This window comes from Parambassis ranga, chromosome 8, assembly GCF_900634625.1.
Source record: "Parambassis ranga chromosome 8, fParRan2.1, whole genome shotgun sequence".
Lineage (NCBI taxonomy): Eukaryota > Metazoa > Chordata > Actinopteri > Ambassidae > Parambassis > Parambassis ranga.
Window position 1 is genome coordinate 9130467 of NC_041029.1, and position 19475 is coordinate 9149941.

Below are 19475 nucleotides of genomic sequence, written 5' to 3' on the forward strand. Positions count from 1 at the left end.
TGAAGGCTTTAATCTGTGCTGTTCAGCTGTCACACCGCACACAGAAGAGCCCTACCGAAATTCAAGACACTCAAAAAAAAGAAGAGTTTTTTGAGCATCAGCGTCTTTCTCTCATATCTTGACACCGGTGAACCAAATCTCTCATTTGAGATCTTATATTGATGTGCAGCCGCTCCGCTGACAATAAATGGAGCTCTGATGTGAGAATTCATACAATGACAACTGAAACTTTTATATCTAAGGAAGCAGGAAAAGCAACGTTATGTCAGCTTCTCCTTCTTTTTCTGTATTCGTACTTGTTTTATAAGGATGTCATTACAGGTGTAGCAAGCTCGTGTGTGTGTGTGTTCTGCGACAACAGGAGATGAAAGGATGCGCTCAGTAAAATGGATCAAATTGTCCCTAAGATTCTTAAAACTAAAAGGTTTTTGTCAGAGGTAGCTGTACTTTTGAGACTGATCTCTGAGCAGATACATTTTATTGTACTTTCATGTAACGCTGAGGGGTTTATTAGCATTTATGAAGAGCCTTTCAGATGAAATTTTCCTCTCAGACTGTAATATTCCTTTTGGAATAGTGAAACACCGGTGGGACCGCTCTGTAGTGCAGGGCGTCTTTGGTAAAACGCTTATATTATTAATCACACGTATATATGAAATCAGCATGGGGCTGTTTCCATGGTGATTTTATGACATTTATTTAACGCCCCAAATGAGAATTGTTTCTCAAAAACAAACCCTCCTCCTGTCTTCTGCCATGTCATATATCCAGTCAAAGATCAAATCCTGCTAGCGAGCACACACATCAAGGTAAAAAGAGTCCTGAATAAGTGAGGATCAGAGACGCCTCTAAAATTCACTCGCTGACTTTACAGTAGAGAGGGCGGGATAGACAGTTCAGCAGGAATCTAAAGAAAGTTTTTACTGCCTACTAGTGCGTCATGGATCCTCTCTAGGATTGAAGTGCTGAGAGAGGCATTAACAGATTCCCGCCTGAAAAACAAACCTTATCCAAAATAGAAGTGTTGCCTCCCCCCCCCCTCCGCCAGTATGTCATGGCATAGTGTGCCAGCCCTAAGCACGAGCAGAGTGCCAAGGCCGGACCTTGATATCTTAGACCCACTGTTAAGTAGACTCATGGGACGCTGTGTAGCAGCAGTTGTGGCTTGTTGTTGGTGGTTTGGAGATGATGATGATGATAGCTGTCAAGATGATATCCTCATTCGTTACCGTGCCTCAGCCCTTTAATACACTTCACTGTCTCACATGCACCTCACTGGCACTGAAATCACTTTTAACATTTAAACAGGGGACCTAATGAGTGCACATAACTACGGAATTATTGAAATAGATGGTTAAGATGTGAATGCTGCCGATGCTGAATTATTACTGTGCGGCTGTGTGCTTTAGTTTGTCTGGCTGACAGAAACTCATGCCTAATCTGCCATCTCATTAGACACCCTTGAGCTTCTAAAGTAACCTAGATCTGGGATCCTGGAACTTTGATGTACTTATCCTATCAAAAGCATTTTTTGTCTTGAGGCCGCTCCTTTCAGAATTTTTTTTATTTAAAGCCCAATTATTCGTCATGATCCCTGAAAAACGTACTTATATTTATCTCAGCCGCAGTGTTTCTGTAAACCGTGTACCATCCCCTTGTTGAAATTCAATATTCTTTCTTTTGCTGGAGGCAACCCCTACAGAAATCAAGACGAGGAGCAAGCAGCACCTCCTCTTGATATTCTGTTTCGTTGCTCAGGTTCTTATGAATGTACGTTTATGTTATTAAAATAAAACAATACATTTAAAAGTGGATTTTTTGTGCATTTTGATCTGAAAGTGTGTACTTACAGCCTGGTTTTTGTATGTGAAAGCATGTGTACAGTGAAAAAGAATCATGTCTGTATTATAGATGAATACAGCTATAAACAAATGCCCCCAGTTATGTAAAGAAATGATTATTAGTTATTGTCTCCTGAGGATTCACATCACGAGATGTGGCTCTTTAAACAGTTTACTGAGTCTCCCCCCTTAAAGCCGTGACTATCCAAACTGCTGCTGCTGCTGTATGATATGAAATAATGAGGATGTACAAATTAATTTACATAATTGTTGTTTAATTGCAGAAGCCGAGGGCGATAAGGCTGCAGCAGCCCCTGCTGGTAAGTGCCTTCATGACATCTAATCTGAGCCCACAAGCTGTGCTGCCGAGATCCAATTTATTTTTGAGTTATGCATAAAATAATCAGCTACTTTACCAGCATAACCACTGGAAAGACATTCAAATAAAAGCTTCTAATAAAGACTGCTTCATTCTGTGTGTGTGTGTGTGTAACTGTGCCACTGTATAACCTTTCATCCTCTTCAGCAGTAACATCTGCATCATTATCATTGTCATCAGCAAAATAATACTTTATATACTAATAATTTCTTTCCACTCATTCAGAGGCAGCAGAGGAGGAGGGTAAGACTTAAGGATGAAACAAACACAGAAGCAGAGAACTTCTGTGGGGATGGGACTGTGTGTGTGTGTGTGGAGATGCATGATCCCCACTGCGTCACTGCAAGATCACAGACACACATCAGCTACCATTGGAAAGCTTGATTTGGTAGCAGTCCTCTTTTAAATGTTAGTGTTAGCCTATACAGTAATCTGTCATTCAAACAAAATAAGTGTGAACGTGAAGGAATATATTATTATAAACCTCCTACAGTATTCATTTCATGTTTCTTCATCACTTGTTCACAGACGTCTGGGTTTCTGTTTGTATGTGTCTTGTATTCACTGTGTACTTCATGAGTATGTGTGCAGATTGCATGATGACTGATGAGGTGTGAGGTAGCAGCCTGTGATAAACTAAGAGTGGCAGATTGTTCCTCTCATATTAGACCTTTTGTGCCTGAAAATCCTGACCTTTCGAGTCTAATCCATAGTTGAGGGTAATACATTCAGCTAAAAGTGTGAGATGATTGTGTGTGGGTGTAGCAGCCCACAGCATATGAGTGCCTACAGCACATGAGTTGTTTACATATGTGTGTACAGAACAGGTAGATTCACTTAATGAACTGCAACATCACACTCAAATACAGTGTGTATGTTTATGTTTATGGAGAGTTTGTCTGCCAGTAAGTGATGAATAACAAGTCCCCTGAGCAGAAAACGTTATTTTATGCGCTGATTTCATTTGTGTTATAGTTTTAGTTCACCTTGCTGGATTAAATGTCAATTTATAATATGGAACAACACAGAGGGCATGAGCAAGAAAGTTGTACACATCTCTGTGTGTGTGTGTGTGTGTTTGTGTGTGTGCTGCCACTGCCATTCAAGATAAATTATTACATAAAGTTTCTGTGGGCTGCTGAGAGTGATTAAATGTGTGTGTGTGTGTGTGTGTGTGTGTGTGAGTGCAGGTGCAATGATGAAGTAGAGCAGTGAGTTGTACTAACGCTGCAACTCATTTATGCTCAGCTGCTGTCTTTAAAGGGGAACAGTGGCCAAGCTATAGTAATATCTATAATAAGCAGGGATCAGAGAAAAGTAAAATTAAAGATTTGACCTAGAAGAACATGGCTGGGACAAGTTTAACCTGCTCTGAACTCTCTGACCTTTAGACTAACCTGCTACAGTGTAGCTTGTTCACAGCTCATTTGGCAGTGCTGCCCAAACCCTCACTGTGTTGTGTCCACCATGTCTCAAGAATCTGCTGCTGCCATGTCCATCTGATCTCTCTAGGTTTGTGTTCTGCTGCCTCATTGGTCAGGCGGCATAACACAGATACAACAACTGGGTGCAACATTTATGATATGATGTGATGAGGGCTACTAGAGCACAGAAATGAGGACAACACATATACTGCAAACTATGGTGTTGATTGCAGTTGGCAAAGCTATGATGTTGGACCTGGTTTGACAGTTCCAAATGTGGACGGAACACAAACATTGATGGAAACATGATAGTACACAATTCATGGTGGACCTCAACCTTTTACACATTGCTTTCCAGCAGAGCTAATGCATTCATAATGCCTTACCATAACTATAACTAACTTCATGATGCCCCCCATTTACACATAAAGCTACTTTTACTACAGTTAATCAATACCTTGAACTTCACACATGGTTTCCATCCATCTGTCATCTATTAACCCGCTTCATCCTGCAGGGCAGGGTCACAGGGGGCTGGAGCCTATCCCAGATAACTTTGGGTGAGAGGCAGGGTACACCCTGGACGGGTCACCAGTCCATTGCAGGGCAACATAAAGACAAACAACCATTCACACACACACAAGCACACCTACGGGTAATTTAGAATGACCAATTAACCTAAACATATCTTTAGAATGTGGGAGGAAGCCGGAGTACCCAAAGAGAACCCACGCAGACACAGGAGCACAGTCAGAATCGAACCGGGAACCTTCTTGCTGTGAGGTGACAGTGCTAACCACTGCACCCACATGGTTTCTTTGTTCATATTAATAAAATCCCCTCAAGAGAATGTAAGAAGCTATTGGACTCTCATGGAGCCAATTTCTGCTGATTCCATAGGATTTCTTTGTGGCATTGGTTGACCTCTAGAACATAAGGGATGGAGAACATTAGCCAAAAATAACATTAAAGTTAATAATTGTGGCAGCAAGTGCAGATGTAACAAAATAAAACCTACCATGAAAAATGTCTGATAATTGAAAATGGCCTCTTTTCCACTTTGTTTTAAATGTGACTCTCGCTGGCAGGGAGGCAATCTGCTGCAGACGGTCATCACTGTCCATGCTAAACAGCTTTGATGTGTGTGCCCATTGTGCCTGTACTCATCTGTTAAATTAAACACATTGATTTATCTCTAAAATGATCAATAAACCCTCAAAGAGGTTTGTCAGGCTCATGAAGCTAAGCAATAATCTGTCATATTTGTATGTTTATGCACAATATGATATCCGTTTGTATGAACTACGTAGTTTACACTGCATTATACCTGCATTATGACTCATTTTGGTGCTGTTTATTTGTTTAACTTGTGCTTATTCTTCATTAACAGTTGCCCAGCCTGCTGTAGGTAAGCGCTCTGCTTTGTTGTAGCGTGATTGTGTGTGTGTTTGTCGTGCACAGCTCCAGCCTGTCTGAAGATATTGTTGTTGTCTCAGTGAATAGGCTTATTCATTGTCTTTAATCCGATCTTTGTTGAACAGCTTTTTCATTCATAATCACTCACACAGCAGTCGGAGGATACCATTGCCGTACCGTGGGAAGTATTTTAACCCCTCATTTGTGTACACGGCTAATTTCCCTGTACTGATTGTTTCTTTTCATTTAGCAAACAATGAGCCTAGGGATGGTAAGGAAAAGACACACAATATACACAATATATAACAGCTTGCTTGCGCATTCTGTGCTTGCTATGTGTCAACCCCTTTTTGTGTTACATGGGTATCAGACTCTTCCTCCCCGAAGCCTGGGATTGCTCTGGTGATTGCCATCACTGCTGCTTAGGATCTCAGGTTTTTTTTTTTCCACTCAGCAGACGGATTCATTATGAAAGCTTTTCTGCGGGGACGTAGCTTTGACAATTTATGGACATTGGGTATAATAATAATAACCACTAGAATAACTTTATTTATGTTGCAAACAAAAAGTGACAAAGTGCCTCTCAGCAAATAAAGGAACCTAAATCAAAAAGGATGAAAAGAATGCCGACGCTACTTTAAAGCAACTCAAGTCACGGCAAATTCATTTGATAAACTCTCAGATGAAACAAGCTGACAGTGAAATGAGTAAATAAAATACAAATATAACAGATAATAGAGAAGCTTATGGCAGTGACTTGGAATAAAAATAATTAAAAAAAACATTCAAAGTACTGTATGTGGTCAGATCGCTTCCACCAAAGCATCCGAGCATCTGAAATGAAGTGATTTATAAAAAGTGCATATATTTCTGCTGGATATATGTCATCTGTGTGTGTCAAACATCCCGCTTAATATTACTGCTGAGAAGAATATTACAGTGCAATAATTATTATTCATAACCACACTGATGATTCAGTCTTTAATATCTTTACATGCTGAAATGCCGTCAGAGATTTATTGAGTTTGAGACACTGACTTTTTTAAATATTACGGCGGTACATGGATGATGCACTGATATTGGGTACAGCGTTGTACTTTTAAATCCTAATTATTCACTAATTGGTCTATAGAAATGTCATTTTTTATTTTTTTTACTTTGTATATGAAATATGGCTGCTCCTATACATTATATGTATATGGTACCAGAGGATGCCAATCAAGTGAATATGGTGTGTGTTTCCTGAATGCTGATCTGGGCCTCCATACTCCACGTCACCTATCCTTCGGACACGGGCCCACAAACACACAGACATACAAGGAGCGGTGAGCAGCAACAAATAGCAATTGGGGTATTAAGTGCCTTGCTCAAGGGCACTTTAGCCCTGAAGGATCCAGTTCTATAATCATGTGACATCACTATGGTGGGTGGTGAAGTTTAGCCTAAGTGGAAGCAAGCTAGCTCTGTTAAATGTACTCCTTTGAACATGTAAAAGTGTCATTTTAAAAATTTGATATTGATATTAATATTAAATTGTGGACGGGAAGAGGAAGGGTTAAGGAAATTATGATAACATCCCTGCAAAATAGTGTTTGGGATGTTTTTAATGTTTAATGCATCATAATTTGATCAAAAACACAGACAGTCTATTAATAGGACATAATAAACTCATAACAGGCCCAGCAGGCTTTTATCCAAAATTTAAAGCTCCCATTCCCAAAGCCAAGGACAGTGTCTGGAGTTAATTTCAGTGAGAAGCCCACTCCCCTCCCAAACATAGCAAGTGTAACCATGTAAGAGTGTAAACATTCAAATGTGTCCCCTGGGTTCAATTCCAAGATCAGTTTTACCCACTTAGCATTCTAACTGAAACCTTTTAAATCATCCTGAACATCTGAACTTGGATCCGTCCTCAGGGGTACTTTTGATTAAAAGATCAAATTAACTGAGCCCATAAAAGCAGACAGAGAGGGAGAAGAAGAGGAAGAGGAAGACGTGCTGACAGTGTGGCTCTCTGAATTTATGGAGGTGCATGACCTTATTTGACACGTGACCCTGGATCCATTCTCTTAGCTGCTGGTCTCGTCCGATGGATGTTCACCCAGGGCCCTGCTTAAAGTATGGTTGACTCAACAACCAGCAGTTTATGTGGATTATTATCACTGTTATGTACAGTTAACATCCTAACGTCAGCACAGTTTCTGTGATTTTTCCAAGATGATTGGTAAAGAAATAACCTATTAACTCTTGTTTTTTTAAAAGAAAAAACAGGATTTGTCAATTAGAGTCTGAGAAAAAGTGTGAGAGCACGGTGATTTAATGTGTGAGTGTTCCTCACCTGAAATCAAGGGTTATCATTGGCCCAATTAACGCTTGTGTTTAACAGCATAGCACAGATATGGTACAGACTGACGTGTTCCTTGCTCTCTCTTCCTTTTCCCCCCCCTTCCGACGCAGAGTTGCCTCCTGATGGTAAGAGAAATGAATATGTTAGCGTCACTGTAAAGTGTATCTACTGACAAGCAAACACCTTACAGAGGTTACATCAATTTACTTGCAAAAGAAACAAGTGAGAGGATAAAAGAGCAGTTTTTTTCAGCATTTTTTTCATTATTGCCAAGATAAGACTGTAGAGCTTCGGTGGGGGTAGCAGATGATTGCAGAGTCAACCCTAATGTGACGTCTTTGGAGAGGATCTGAAGGGTTTCTTTATTCCTTGTTGGCCAGTCTTTTCCAGGGGGTGTCATTTGTCAGAGGGTCCCAAATGGTTTATGCAGCATAACAGCAAAGGCATAAACATGCTGAATGGTTTTGACTCATGGAGACTGTTGCAGCGCTAAACAAACAAACAGAAAGACTAGATGCTCAGAGGATGTGCTTTAGTGTATTATATCCCCATGATGAATAAGTGGTTTGGTGGTTTGCTTGGTCAAGTCGTCTCCTGTCACTGTCTACAGTCTGTCTGTCTTAATCAAAGTGGCCACTTCATGTATTCCTGTTTTAAATTAGCTTGCGTGCTCTGTCACAGAACATGCACCAGGAGAGGGTCCTCCGATGTCCGAGCTGACCGGCATGTTCGTGGTAAAGCCGGAGAGTGTCACAGCAACAAAAGGTCTGACAAAATAATGGGCCATAAAACCCCTGAATTATATCCTAAATGAATGGAGTGGCCACTTAAGGCCATATCCCAGTTGTAGAACAGACAGTTCATCTATTTTAATGAATCTCCGCGTCTCATCTTTTGTTCTTGGCAGGCAAGGACGTCACATTTGTGGCTAAAGTGGACTCCTCAAACCTGACGAGGAAGCCGGCCATGAAGTGGCTGAAGGGGAAATGGCTTGATCTGGCAAGCAAAGCAGGAAAGCACCTGAAATTTAAAGAGACCTATGACAGGAACACCAAGGTACATGTTTAGTGTGGGAGTGTGGTCATGTAGAAATAAATGCAGGTTAATTTCACCAGCTGGTTCAGACTGAAGTAGCTCAGCATGTATTTGATAGAATGTTATGATATACCTTTACAAGGTTTGATTTGATAACTTTGCCTTTAGCAGCCAAAATTAGCATAACTTTTTGTAATACTTTGACAGTTGCAGAGGTTTAACATCCTCAGAGGATGATTTTTATTGAGCCTTTACCTTAGCTCTGGTACCATCACAATGTGGTTAAGTGATCATTTTAGCAACATAATATCTATGTACAATCTGTAATAATCTGTACATGCCATTCAGCTCAACTGTTGCAACCTATTTGTTTTGTACATTTGTGTGTGTGGAAATTGAAATGTGCACAAAATTCTGTGCGACAAACTGATAAAAAGTATACACTCTGTTATTCACTGTGTCATCAGTACCATCCTGTCGGCCAGCTAATATCGGGCTAACAGTGTTGTGTTTGTGTTGCGCGTTTGTGAGCACGTACCTCATGTCTGCGCATGCATGCATGTGTGTGTGTGTGTGTTCATTTACTTCCTAACATATCTCCTCACTTTTTCTGTCAGATCTACACTTATGAGATGAGCATCATCAAAGTAGTGGATGGAGACGCAGGTGGCTACCGCTGCGAGGTCACCTCCAAAGACAAGTGCGACAGCTGCACATTCGAAGTCTCCGTGCAGGGTAGGTCCAGAGACAGACACTTAATCACATTATTGTCATCTTCCATTCAGTGTATCCACATTCGCGATGTAACTGGCTTTGTCAGACAATAACTCAGTGAGTGCGATACACATTAGGTCTTATCATTTAGTGGCCTAGCGAGGTCATCAGTCCATTATTCCTTTTGCTGCTCAAAACCCACTGTGTAATAAATGAACCTGGCTGAGCTCTCACCAGCCTTCCTGCTTCTGTCTGGTTTCAGCTGTACAAGAGGACCAGCAGGACAACATCTTGGAGGCTTTTAAGCGATCGTGAGTGTCAGTGTCGGCGAGGGTCTACTCAACATGTCACCAGTCACACTGTCTCCCATATGCTTCTCTGTAGATGGCTGCCTCTGGGCATCTGTCAGTCTCAACGAGTGTCTGTGCCCACGTGGCTGTCTATCCCTAACACTTGCAGCCGGCTTTGTGCGAGTCAGCCTGCCTGCCATTTTTCTCTCTTTTTGTCACGTCTCAGTGCATCTGCTGCCTTCACCTGGAGCCCCGCGAGGTTTAGGATCTTATGTATTTCGTCACACGTCTCACTAACAGTCTCTGAAGGCAGCATTTCTTTTTTTATATGTAACTGTTACCCTCACTGTCTATTTCTGTCTCTGCATCTGCCTGTGTGAGGCAAGTGTATGTATGTGCCTTGTGTGGTTCCTTTTTTATTTCAGCTGTTCTCAGCCTGTATACTGTAATGTGTGTGTGCGTGTGCTTTATGATTGTAAATCAGCCGACACCTTCACACTGACATCCTGAGACTCCATATTTGTAATCTGTGTTTAAAAATATAATTTTCCTCCCTCATTAGGCGCAGGTAAGACGAGACATGCAAAGAGACAGCATGTTATTGTGGCTTAGACAGGATGTCAGTGTGCTTACTTGCAGAATGCTGATATGAGGGGGAGGGTGAAGGAGAGAGGTTGGCATGATGAATGTTGCTGGAGAGATAATGTGTTAGTTTTTTGAACACCTTGTTATGAGGAGGTAATTCAGCTTGACCTCCAGAAGGTAAGTATGAAGGGTCCTTTTTTCTATTTAGGATACTCATCCCTTTGTGTGCTTCTCACAATCAAACACATGACTGCATTCTTTCACTCATTACTTTCTGCCCCGGGGCCTATCAGGCTATTTTTTCTTCTTTGTGTTTGTGACTCCACTTCACCTGAGATGGCTTCAAAGAAAAGACATTTCTAGCTCTATTTTTTATATCAAACAATACATGCATGGAAGTATTTAGACCAAAAACACTGGTGTCAGCCAATTTGTAAATAGCAAAATACATAATCCGATCCAAAGCCTTTATCTAACTGATTTTAATTTTAATGTACTCTAAGTTGGATCATTTCTGCAATGTAAGCCCTTCAAAGTTTCCATTTCCACACACGTAAACTCTTCTGTCTCATTGTGTGTTTGTCACATTTGAACAGGGCAGTTTTCACATTAGAAGTGGTGTGATAGCTTAAAGTGAGAGGTGAGTATTTTATACTCAAATCACAAAGCCCATCACAGTAATCACCTGATCTCCACTTTTGTGATCGTTCAGTGCAGTTTTTTTTCCACATCCATTAAATTTTGTGAAAAATTGTTTAACCAAACTTTGTGTAAAAACATCCAGCGGTGACCTGCTGCCATTATTTGCTGTTTAATGATGGTGGTCTTCAGCTGCTGTGCTCCAAAATCTCTCAAAGGTGCTCAAGTTGGTTGAGATTTCGCAATTGTTGTGGCTGCAATAGGCGGCTTAACACCATTTTCATGCTCACCCAACCGTTTGGTGGTCACGGATGTCTTGTGAATGAGGACACCATAGCCCCAGGAGAATTTACTCCCAACAGGACGGCCAGGATAACATGGATGGATGTTATCCTTGGATGAACCGTTCATCCATGGGACGAGCATGATCACTCAGGATGGCTTTGAATTTATTGGCATTTATCTTGCTCTCCCAGGGGTTCAATGAGCCTCAACCATGCCAGGGAAAACACACTCCACTCTGTGAAGGAGCTGCCAAAACCATTCACAGTGGAAAACAACAAGCACTCGATCCTGTAGACATTTATTGGCGTGTGCCACACACAGTACTTGTCACCTTGTTGAGCATGAGAGGGTGACGGATGACTCAACACCACGTGATAGCTTCCACCATCACTTTATGTTTGCAAATGTGCATGTAATAAAGGGTTTTTTGTGCAGGAAAATAGGAATAGTTTTTCCCCAAGTGTTCACACATATTATACTGCAAGAGATTGAAACTCAAGTGTTTACAGCCAATATCACCTTTAGCCAGATCCATGCTAACATCAGCCTAGCCATACTTCAAAACTGGGATGAATGGGATTCAGTCATCTCGCAGCATAGTTTGTCACCATAAGGTTTACCTATATTATGCATAGTATTGTTGCTTATTGCTTATTTCTGTTGCCTGAATTTAGGGCATGATGGTAGCTTGTAGTCCTCAAAACTCTCTATGTTCTCATCCTATTTTCACATGTATCTGGAAACAGGATGAAAAAAGGGTAAACCGTATCTGCTGGGTTCAGTTAATCTATGTTAAATGTATAATATTTGCAGAACACATTGAAAATACACTGAGGTAAACTTTCTAAATCTCTTTAAACTCCAGTGGAGATGCAGGCGAGGATGCTGGCGACCTTGACTTCAGTGCTCTGCTCAAGAAAAGGTACGATCATTAACATGCAGAGATGCATCTATGTTTTTTTTTTTTTATTATTATTCATAAAAATGCCTTCACACAATCAGGGAGAAGAAACCAAGGGATGAAGAGCCAAAAGAAGAAGTGGATGTTTGGGAAATTTTAAAGGCAGCCAAGCCCTGTGACTATGAGAAGATTGCCTTTCAGTATGGCATCACAGACCTGAGGGGCATGCTGAAGCGGCTGAAGAAGATGAGGGCGGAGCCCAAAAAGAGTGATGGTAAGGAAAGAGACAAGACAAGGAGGCAAATGCACTCTGTGCTCCGGGAGTGGGGTGGCAGGCAGAAAAGGAGAACTCTCTAATGCAGTAGGCTGTAAATACCAGCAGTGTTAAAAGGCCTCAGGGGAGAATGTCAATAACTAAGACAACAGGTGGAATGGTTTTTAGCATATGCTTCCTGCTGGTTGGCACTTACGGATTATTTGACTATAAAAGTGAATACTTTGAATTTTTATTGTCAGCTTTCCTAAGCAAGCTGGATCCCGCCTACTCAGTGGACAAGGGCAAGAGGATCCAGTTGACCTTGGAAGTGGCTGACCCTGACATTCCTGTCAAGTGGCTCAAAAACGGACAGGAAATCAAACCATCGGCCAAGTGAGCCACTGTGCAGTGTGTGTGTGTGTGTGTGTGTGTGTGTCTGTTATGTTGAGGGTGTGTATGTGTTTATGTTGTGTCTCATTGTGATTTTAATGTGATATTGTTTCACATTAATCATGTTGCACACAGAAATAGCAACATTTGAGCTACCAAGCTAACACCTGCTGCTACATTCTGTAGTATAGAATCATTACCAAAAAACACAAAAACTGAAAAACTCAATATAATTCAATATAATGATAAATACACTAATATATTTTGACACCAGCAAGCATTGACTACATCACAAAACACATGATCTGACTGTCACAATTAAAACAGCTTCTTCAGGCACCTTTTGACAATTGGTATCAAGTAAAGAATATTTTACTGTAGTAATAAAAGGTTTTCACTCACTTTAGTTTCTCGAAGATGTTTCACCATTTAAGTAATTGCTTCCACTGAATGGCAACAGTGAGATGGTTGCCTCCTCCATACCTGACAACAATGATGATGATACCAAGCCTGCTGCTTGGTAGTGGACGGGTGGATACGTTAGGATGAGTCGTAGACTTCGAGCTGGAAATGAGTTGGTTGAGAGCTCAGGGAAGAAAACCAAACAGTTGAGTCATGAGCCAGAGAGCCAAAACAACAATAAAAGACAAAAATTGCTCCATGTACTGTAGCTGAAGAAAACAGGACTGTGCATCAAACATAGATGCAATACTCATGGAAAATAAAAAGTTGAAACAAATTCTGCATTTTCTGCAACTTTGATGGTTAATGTTCCTTCTGTTGCCATATAATTATGTCTTACAAGCTAATAGCAATACCCTGGCCTGGTATTAAATAATTTAGCCTATTAGCTTGGTCCCAATGATTATATGGGACTTGTGTGTTTCATGTCAAAGTTTTGGTTTTGTAACTTAACTGTGTTTGCTGGAACACTGCATACTAAGAAGGTGTGATAGAAAGCTAATCAAGAGCAAACTGTTAATTAGCTGGAGTACAGTTGATTACAGAAGCTGTTCAGGAAGCTTGTTGTGCAGGAGATTGTACAAAGGCTATTCTGTAAAGGGCGAACTTAAACTCTCTGATACTATATAGGCATATATATATATATATATATATATATATATATATATATATATATATATATATATATATATATATATGTCTAACAGTAGATATATGTTAGTTTTGAGCATCTTTAGCCCATAGAGCTCAGTGTCAGTGTCGCTCTTCTCTTTGCTCTTTTCCTCTTCCTTCAAAGGCTTCTTTTGGTGTTTTATTGAAGAGGGTGCAGCTGTTGCGAGCGGTAATTTTTCAATGGCTTCACCATCTGCTATTTTGAGAATCTTCATGCTGTTCATGGAAAGTAAGGCAGCCGTCTTCCTGTTATGATTAAGACAGTTAGTAGGGGGAGAGGGGGTCTTTTATTTTGCCCTGAACTGAACCTCCCTGGAGGTCTTTCCAGGCTGTGCACTGTGACCACGAGCGCTAACAAATCTAAAATGATCGGCACTTGGTCTTTGTTGGATTTTAAAAATAGTAATAGTGCGGCTGAGATTTACAGTTTAGTCCCTTTGAGTGGATGTAGATGTAGCATACACACATGGATTCCCTGCGGTAGCCTTGTTTATACAAACTGAAGGCCATTTTATTAGCCTTAAACAATGTTTTAGACACACACAAACAACTCTGCTTCCACTGTCAGCCCTACAGTAGAAACTATTATTTCAGTGTTCATATTAAATGACCTTGAGCTGACAGATGTCGGGGAAGACACTAGCCCTAGTCACCACAATTATACTGCAACCTGAATGTACTGTATGTGTGTGTGTGTGTTGATGAGTGTACTTCTATGTGTGCATGCACAACCCTGAAGCGGTGTGCGGTAAATGTGTGGCTTCTTTGTTCAGGTCTATAGCTGAGTCACTCATGTCTTTGGGCCCTGTGCATTTGATTGTAGCTGGATTTGCTGAAAGCAGTCATTTATTATTCTTTGTCTTTCTCATTATTATTTGTTCTCTGTCCTCTTTGCGTGTCCAGGTATGTGTTTGAGAGCGTGGGCAACAAGCGGACACTCACTATCAACAAGTGCAACCTGTCGGATGACGCAGCGTATGAGTGCGTGATTGGGGAGGAGAAGTGCTTCACGGAGGTTTTTGTCAAAGGTATATGAGTCACTGTCTTTGGAGGAATCCTTCTTTCAGGAGGGAGAGGGCTTTTTTCTGCTCAGTTTGGCAAATGCTGTCATTTGAGTGTTGAGAGGCTTGACAGCTCTGTTCCCTTCTTGTGTCTGTGTTTGTCATCATCGTGTTTATTTCACTGCTTTTATGCCACACAGTAACATTCTGCTCTCTGTTGTCTGCTCACTCATATTTAATGGGGACGTTGTGAGTGAAATTTTTATGCTTTGTTTATTGTCATGTATGATTGTATGGACTAATGTACTGACATATTTAGCAGTGTTTGACTAATGTGTGTTCAAGGACAATTTGAAAATTGATTATTTGTATCAATATTCATTCACATTTACAGGACAAAGTGTTTTGATCCTATATTATTATATTATATTATATTATATTATATTATATTATATTATATTATATTATATTATATTATATTATATTATATTATATTATATTATATTAAATTATATTATATTATATTACTCTTTAGTGTACATCTTTAATAGACGTAATTAGGTCAGCTGCCTCTATATTAATCCCATGCTTTACTCCTGGTGCTCACTGCTGCTGCTTTATTAAGAGGCCAGCTCGTCTCCCATGCAGCCACAGTGTCTGTTTGTGTCCATAAAATATAATTCATCATGTAGCTGTTTGCAAACACCTACATCAGTGCCTTTTGTAGCTGATTCATCTTGACATTAGTGAGGGGAGTGGGGAGTTCAGCAGATGACAGCTAGTCAAAACTGGCAGCCTCAGTACTTTAAAAAAGACATAAAGTACTTAAAGCAAAAAAAAAAGCCGGGGCCTTTGCTGGGTTTGTGGTGTGAAGTGATTCTCGGGGGTGAATTTCTTGTTTACACAAACAGGGCATCACATTCTGGCTTTGTGAAATGAGTAACAAGATGCAGATGCATGGAAAGATGTGTTAGTCTAGTTGACTGTATTATAGGAGTTACACCGCTTCACTTCGCTGCTCAGAAGAATTTTCAGCGTACATAAAATCAGGGCAAATGAGTTTACTCATCCCAAAGATACTGGAGAGAGTGATAGGACAGTATTATTAGGTCAGCCTTCTTTACTTATTTTCTAATGTCATTTTGCTCTGAAATATTTACATTTATGTAAACAAGTACATTCTCAAAGCCATGCCATGAGTGCAGATGTTCTCAAGAAAACCCACATATAACTGAGCAACTATAAACTATAGCTGTAATATTTAATTTTGGGGTGAACTATCAGTGAATAACACACTTCATTCCTTCAAATTCAGACTATAGACTTCTCTTTTGTCTACTTAAGTGTCAAACCTTCTCTTTCCTAACTTTCTCAGTTTTTTCATGTGGACAAACCCAGAATTGCACTGACGACATCAAACTAATTTCTCAAAGCTGTTGTGGCTCAGGGAGTTTGTGGGCTCACTGTTTGAGGGTATTGAGATGTCTGGGGAACGGGAAATGGAAGCTGACGATGACAAATAGCTGAGGCTAGCAGAGCATCAAGCATCACGCCATGTGCTTACACAATGTGACTCCTCCCACCTCAGGAGACTTGAGGTACCTTCCACCCACAGGAAGTGTGTGTGTTCGGCGGCTTTGATAAGGACTCCATCAGCATATCATACACAGTATACACATGTTCTGTCTGTTAACATTTAATAGCAAAATACTTTAAGTCATTAACCACATTGAGCTGATGTTGAAATGTATCCAGTCAGCTACTCAACTGTTTTTAAGTCTGACTCTATAAACGAAAATGACCTGGGTGACTGAGAATCTTCACCAACATGGCTGTATAAATCACACACATTTCAGTGAAAGTCGATATTTTGCATGTGCTAGAATTGAGCCTCAGTCTTACACAGTGGTCGTTTTGGTTTTGTTATGCCCCATTGAAACACATTACTCACTCTAGCCAATCACCAGGACCTTCCAGACCTGTGTGCTTTCCACACTTCCTCCAGTCATGCTCCTAGCCAGTATTACTCTACATACATAGCGTAGGTCTTCAATGACTCAGTAACGTACCACTCTGGTGTTTTAAAGGAGTTTAAACTCAAAGCTATCCATTTGTCTTTAGAGCCTCCGGTCACAATCACCAAGCTGCTGGATGATGTTCACACAGTGGTGGGTGAGAAGGTGGAGTTTGAAGTGGAAGTGTCAGAGGAAGGAGCCAACGTCAAGTGGTGAGCTAATGTGCCCTTTGGTTCTAATAATAATTAATTATAAAATGCAAATTCATTAGTCAAGATCGAAACAGGAAGATTGTTCATGCAGCTTACACATACTCTTGCATAAATTAATAAGGAGTTCACTGAGATGATAGGTGTGGAGTTTTTGTAAAACAACAGATGAGGGCTACCTTAATAAAGATTATCAGGGCCCAAAAGATTGATTACAAGTAATCTTAAACATAAATAAAAATGAATCTTTAACATATTGTGTCTATATGATTTACAGAGTTAACTTAAACTTGAAAGTATCTTGGGCTGCTAAAGTGTTGCTTACTGTTTCTGCTGTTGTGGCATCTGCAGGGTGATGGAGGTGAAGGTTGGTGGTGGTATTGCCTCCATTATGTTCTGCTGATCAGCATTTCCTGCAAACAGTGGAGGCGTCATTACCAACATGGTTTTTGTAATAAAAAATTTTAAGCATCAAAATTGTGTTGCAGTTGTGGAAAGACATTAATTCTGGGGTATACTTTTAAGCTTCAATGTGCTGTTCCTTGTTATGTGAGCACTTTTTATGAGCATGACTGGGTGATACTATTGACAACTGTTTACATATCCAGACTCAATGATGTCTAAACAATTGTAAACACATTTTTTTTTTCCCTGTGAAAATCACTACCTTCTGTGGACTAGATGTGATTGGACACATTCCTCAGAGCTATTTTTGCTATTATTGAAAATGCATGTGCCCTAAGTATATTTGAAGCAACACTTTCAACTGTGCCAAAGCCTCGTGATCCCTGAAGGATCTTGCCATGGAGAACCCTGCCAACATGTCAATCAGCAGCGCTTCCTTTCGAGTTTCGTGTGGAAGTGTCACTGGTGTCTGTCTGTGTGTCTTTTCTCTGCAGGATGAAAGATGGAGTTGAGCTGAACAGAGAGACAGCAGGTTCAAAGTACAGGTTCAAAAAAGATGGGAAAAAGCACATTTTGATCATAAATGAAGCTACTACAGAGGACATTGGGATGTATTACGCCTTCACCAATGGCGGAGAGTCGAAGGCGGAACTAGAGGTTGAAGGTACTTTGTCTTCTTCTTTCAAAAATGTATGAAAACAGGCTGTCCTTGTAAAGCAGTACATTATTAGTGGCTGGCTGCCATTTAAAGTTTACCAAATATATTTCAGACATGAGCCTTCAGTTAGGAACTTAAAGAAAATTTAATCAGCACATGATGTTTTCAATCCTGACAGGCATGAAAAGCAATAAATTAGTCATTACTCATGTCATAATTAATATTACTTCATTAATCCCTTGTATCTGTAGTTCATCACATTATTCGTCATACTAATTTTCTTTTACACCTCCAAAATTGATATCAGGCTTCAGATATCTGCCTGTCTTATTCGCTACATACTTGCAAACCAGACGAGTCTTCTAAATTGATTAAAGTGTGATAAAATGTGTGTCCTCAGATGAAGGAGAGGGACACAGAGAAGTTTAGTTACTCTAAATCAGGTGATTATTATTTCAGTGTTAGGGGCTCAGTAGACAGTCTGCATGTGGTGACCACCAAGGTGATGGATGGAGATAAAAGGTCTCACTCTAATATGTTCTTTATTATCTGGCTTTTTGTAGACTAGAATGGAAAATTATTATTATTATTATGCAACCTTTCTGCCACATGACACTGAAATGAGTGTGTAAACAAACATTCATGTGTTGTACTTTTGCCACAGAAAAGGAGCTGGAGGTTCTGCAGAGCATTGCTGACCTGACAGTGAAGTCAGCCGAACAGGCTGTGTTCAAGTGTGAAGTGTCTGATGAAAAGGTGACGGGGAAGTGGTTTAAGGACGGAGTGGAAGTCCAGGCCAGTGATCGCATCAAAATGACACACATTGGAAGGTATCACTGCTCTGCATTCATGTGTTTCAAGCTCACCATACACACACACACAGAAAATCATATAGCTATGACAAAAAGCACTGTCTGCCATATGGCTGCCAAAAGGGTTTTCTTAGTCATTTGACCCATTTTTTGGGATAGGCTGCAATCTGTAAAGCTCTAAATGCACTCACACACACACACACACATACAGCATACACAGCCCAAGGGCCTGGGGTTTCTCTCAGTAATCCCTCCATCAGAGCAGCCTATGGCAAAAGATAGCCAAGGCGACAGCGGTCACGCAAGGTGAAAGCCATTTAGTGTGTTTCTCACTCTGCGATATTGCCTCATGGAGTATGTTGCTAGGGCAACTGTCCTTTGCATAATTGCAGGTCATAACGAGTGTTGTCTCCTTGGTAACATCTGGTAACATGTCCCCAGGACCCACAAGCTGGTGATTGATGACGTGAAGCCTTCAGATGCTGGAGATTACACCTTTGTCCCTGATGGCTATGCACTCCGTCTCTCTGCAAAACTCAACTTCCTGGGTGAGAGGGATGCGCTAAACCAAAAAGTGTTTTATGGATGTAGACTGACCACATAAACATTTTAAAAGAGATTACTTGTATGTTTTTCTCCTCAGAGATCAAGATTGACTATGTTCCCCGCCAGGGTAAGTGTTTAAAAATAAATTAAATTAAAAACATCTTTTAATTATTGTTCTTGTGTTACTTGAAAT

At 40.4% G+C, this 19475-nt stretch overlaps 1 protein-coding gene across 7 annotated transcripts in view; it reads left to right on the top strand.

Moving 5' to 3' along the window:
* The window catches only part of mybpc2a (myosin binding protein Ca), a 39741-nt gene that overhangs the window by 10172 nt on the left and 10094 nt on the right, over nucleotides 1-19475 (top strand). The window contains exons 2-18 of one of the 7 annotated variants that reach the window (XM_028411632.1): nucleotides 2126-2161; nucleotides 2446-2463; nucleotides 5035-5052; nucleotides 7518-7532; nucleotides 8089-8172; nucleotides 8315-8463; nucleotides 9060-9177; nucleotides 9419-9467; nucleotides 11821-11877; nucleotides 11958-12130; nucleotides 12373-12505; nucleotides 14540-14664; nucleotides 16759-16864; nucleotides 17761-17930; nucleotides 18589-18754; nucleotides 19178-19284; nucleotides 19380-19409. In XM_028411632.1, coding sequence (XP_028267433.1) covers nucleotides 2126-2161; nucleotides 2446-2463; nucleotides 5035-5052; nucleotides 7518-7532; nucleotides 8089-8172; nucleotides 8315-8463; nucleotides 9060-9177; nucleotides 9419-9467; nucleotides 11821-11877; nucleotides 11958-12130; nucleotides 12373-12505; nucleotides 14540-14664; nucleotides 16759-16864; nucleotides 17761-17930; nucleotides 18589-18754; nucleotides 19178-19284; nucleotides 19380-19409 — 1554 coding nt within the window. The remainder of the gene's footprint in view (nucleotides 1-2125; nucleotides 2162-2445; nucleotides 2464-5034; nucleotides 5053-7517; nucleotides 7533-8088; nucleotides 8173-8314; nucleotides 8464-9059; nucleotides 9178-9418; nucleotides 9468-11820; nucleotides 11878-11957; nucleotides 12131-12372; nucleotides 12506-14539; nucleotides 14665-16758; nucleotides 16865-17760; nucleotides 17931-18588; nucleotides 18755-19177; nucleotides 19285-19379; nucleotides 19410-19475) is intronic. The other 6 variants (XM_028411633.1, XM_028411635.1, XM_028411634.1 and 3 more) reach the window with 6 other exon arrangements.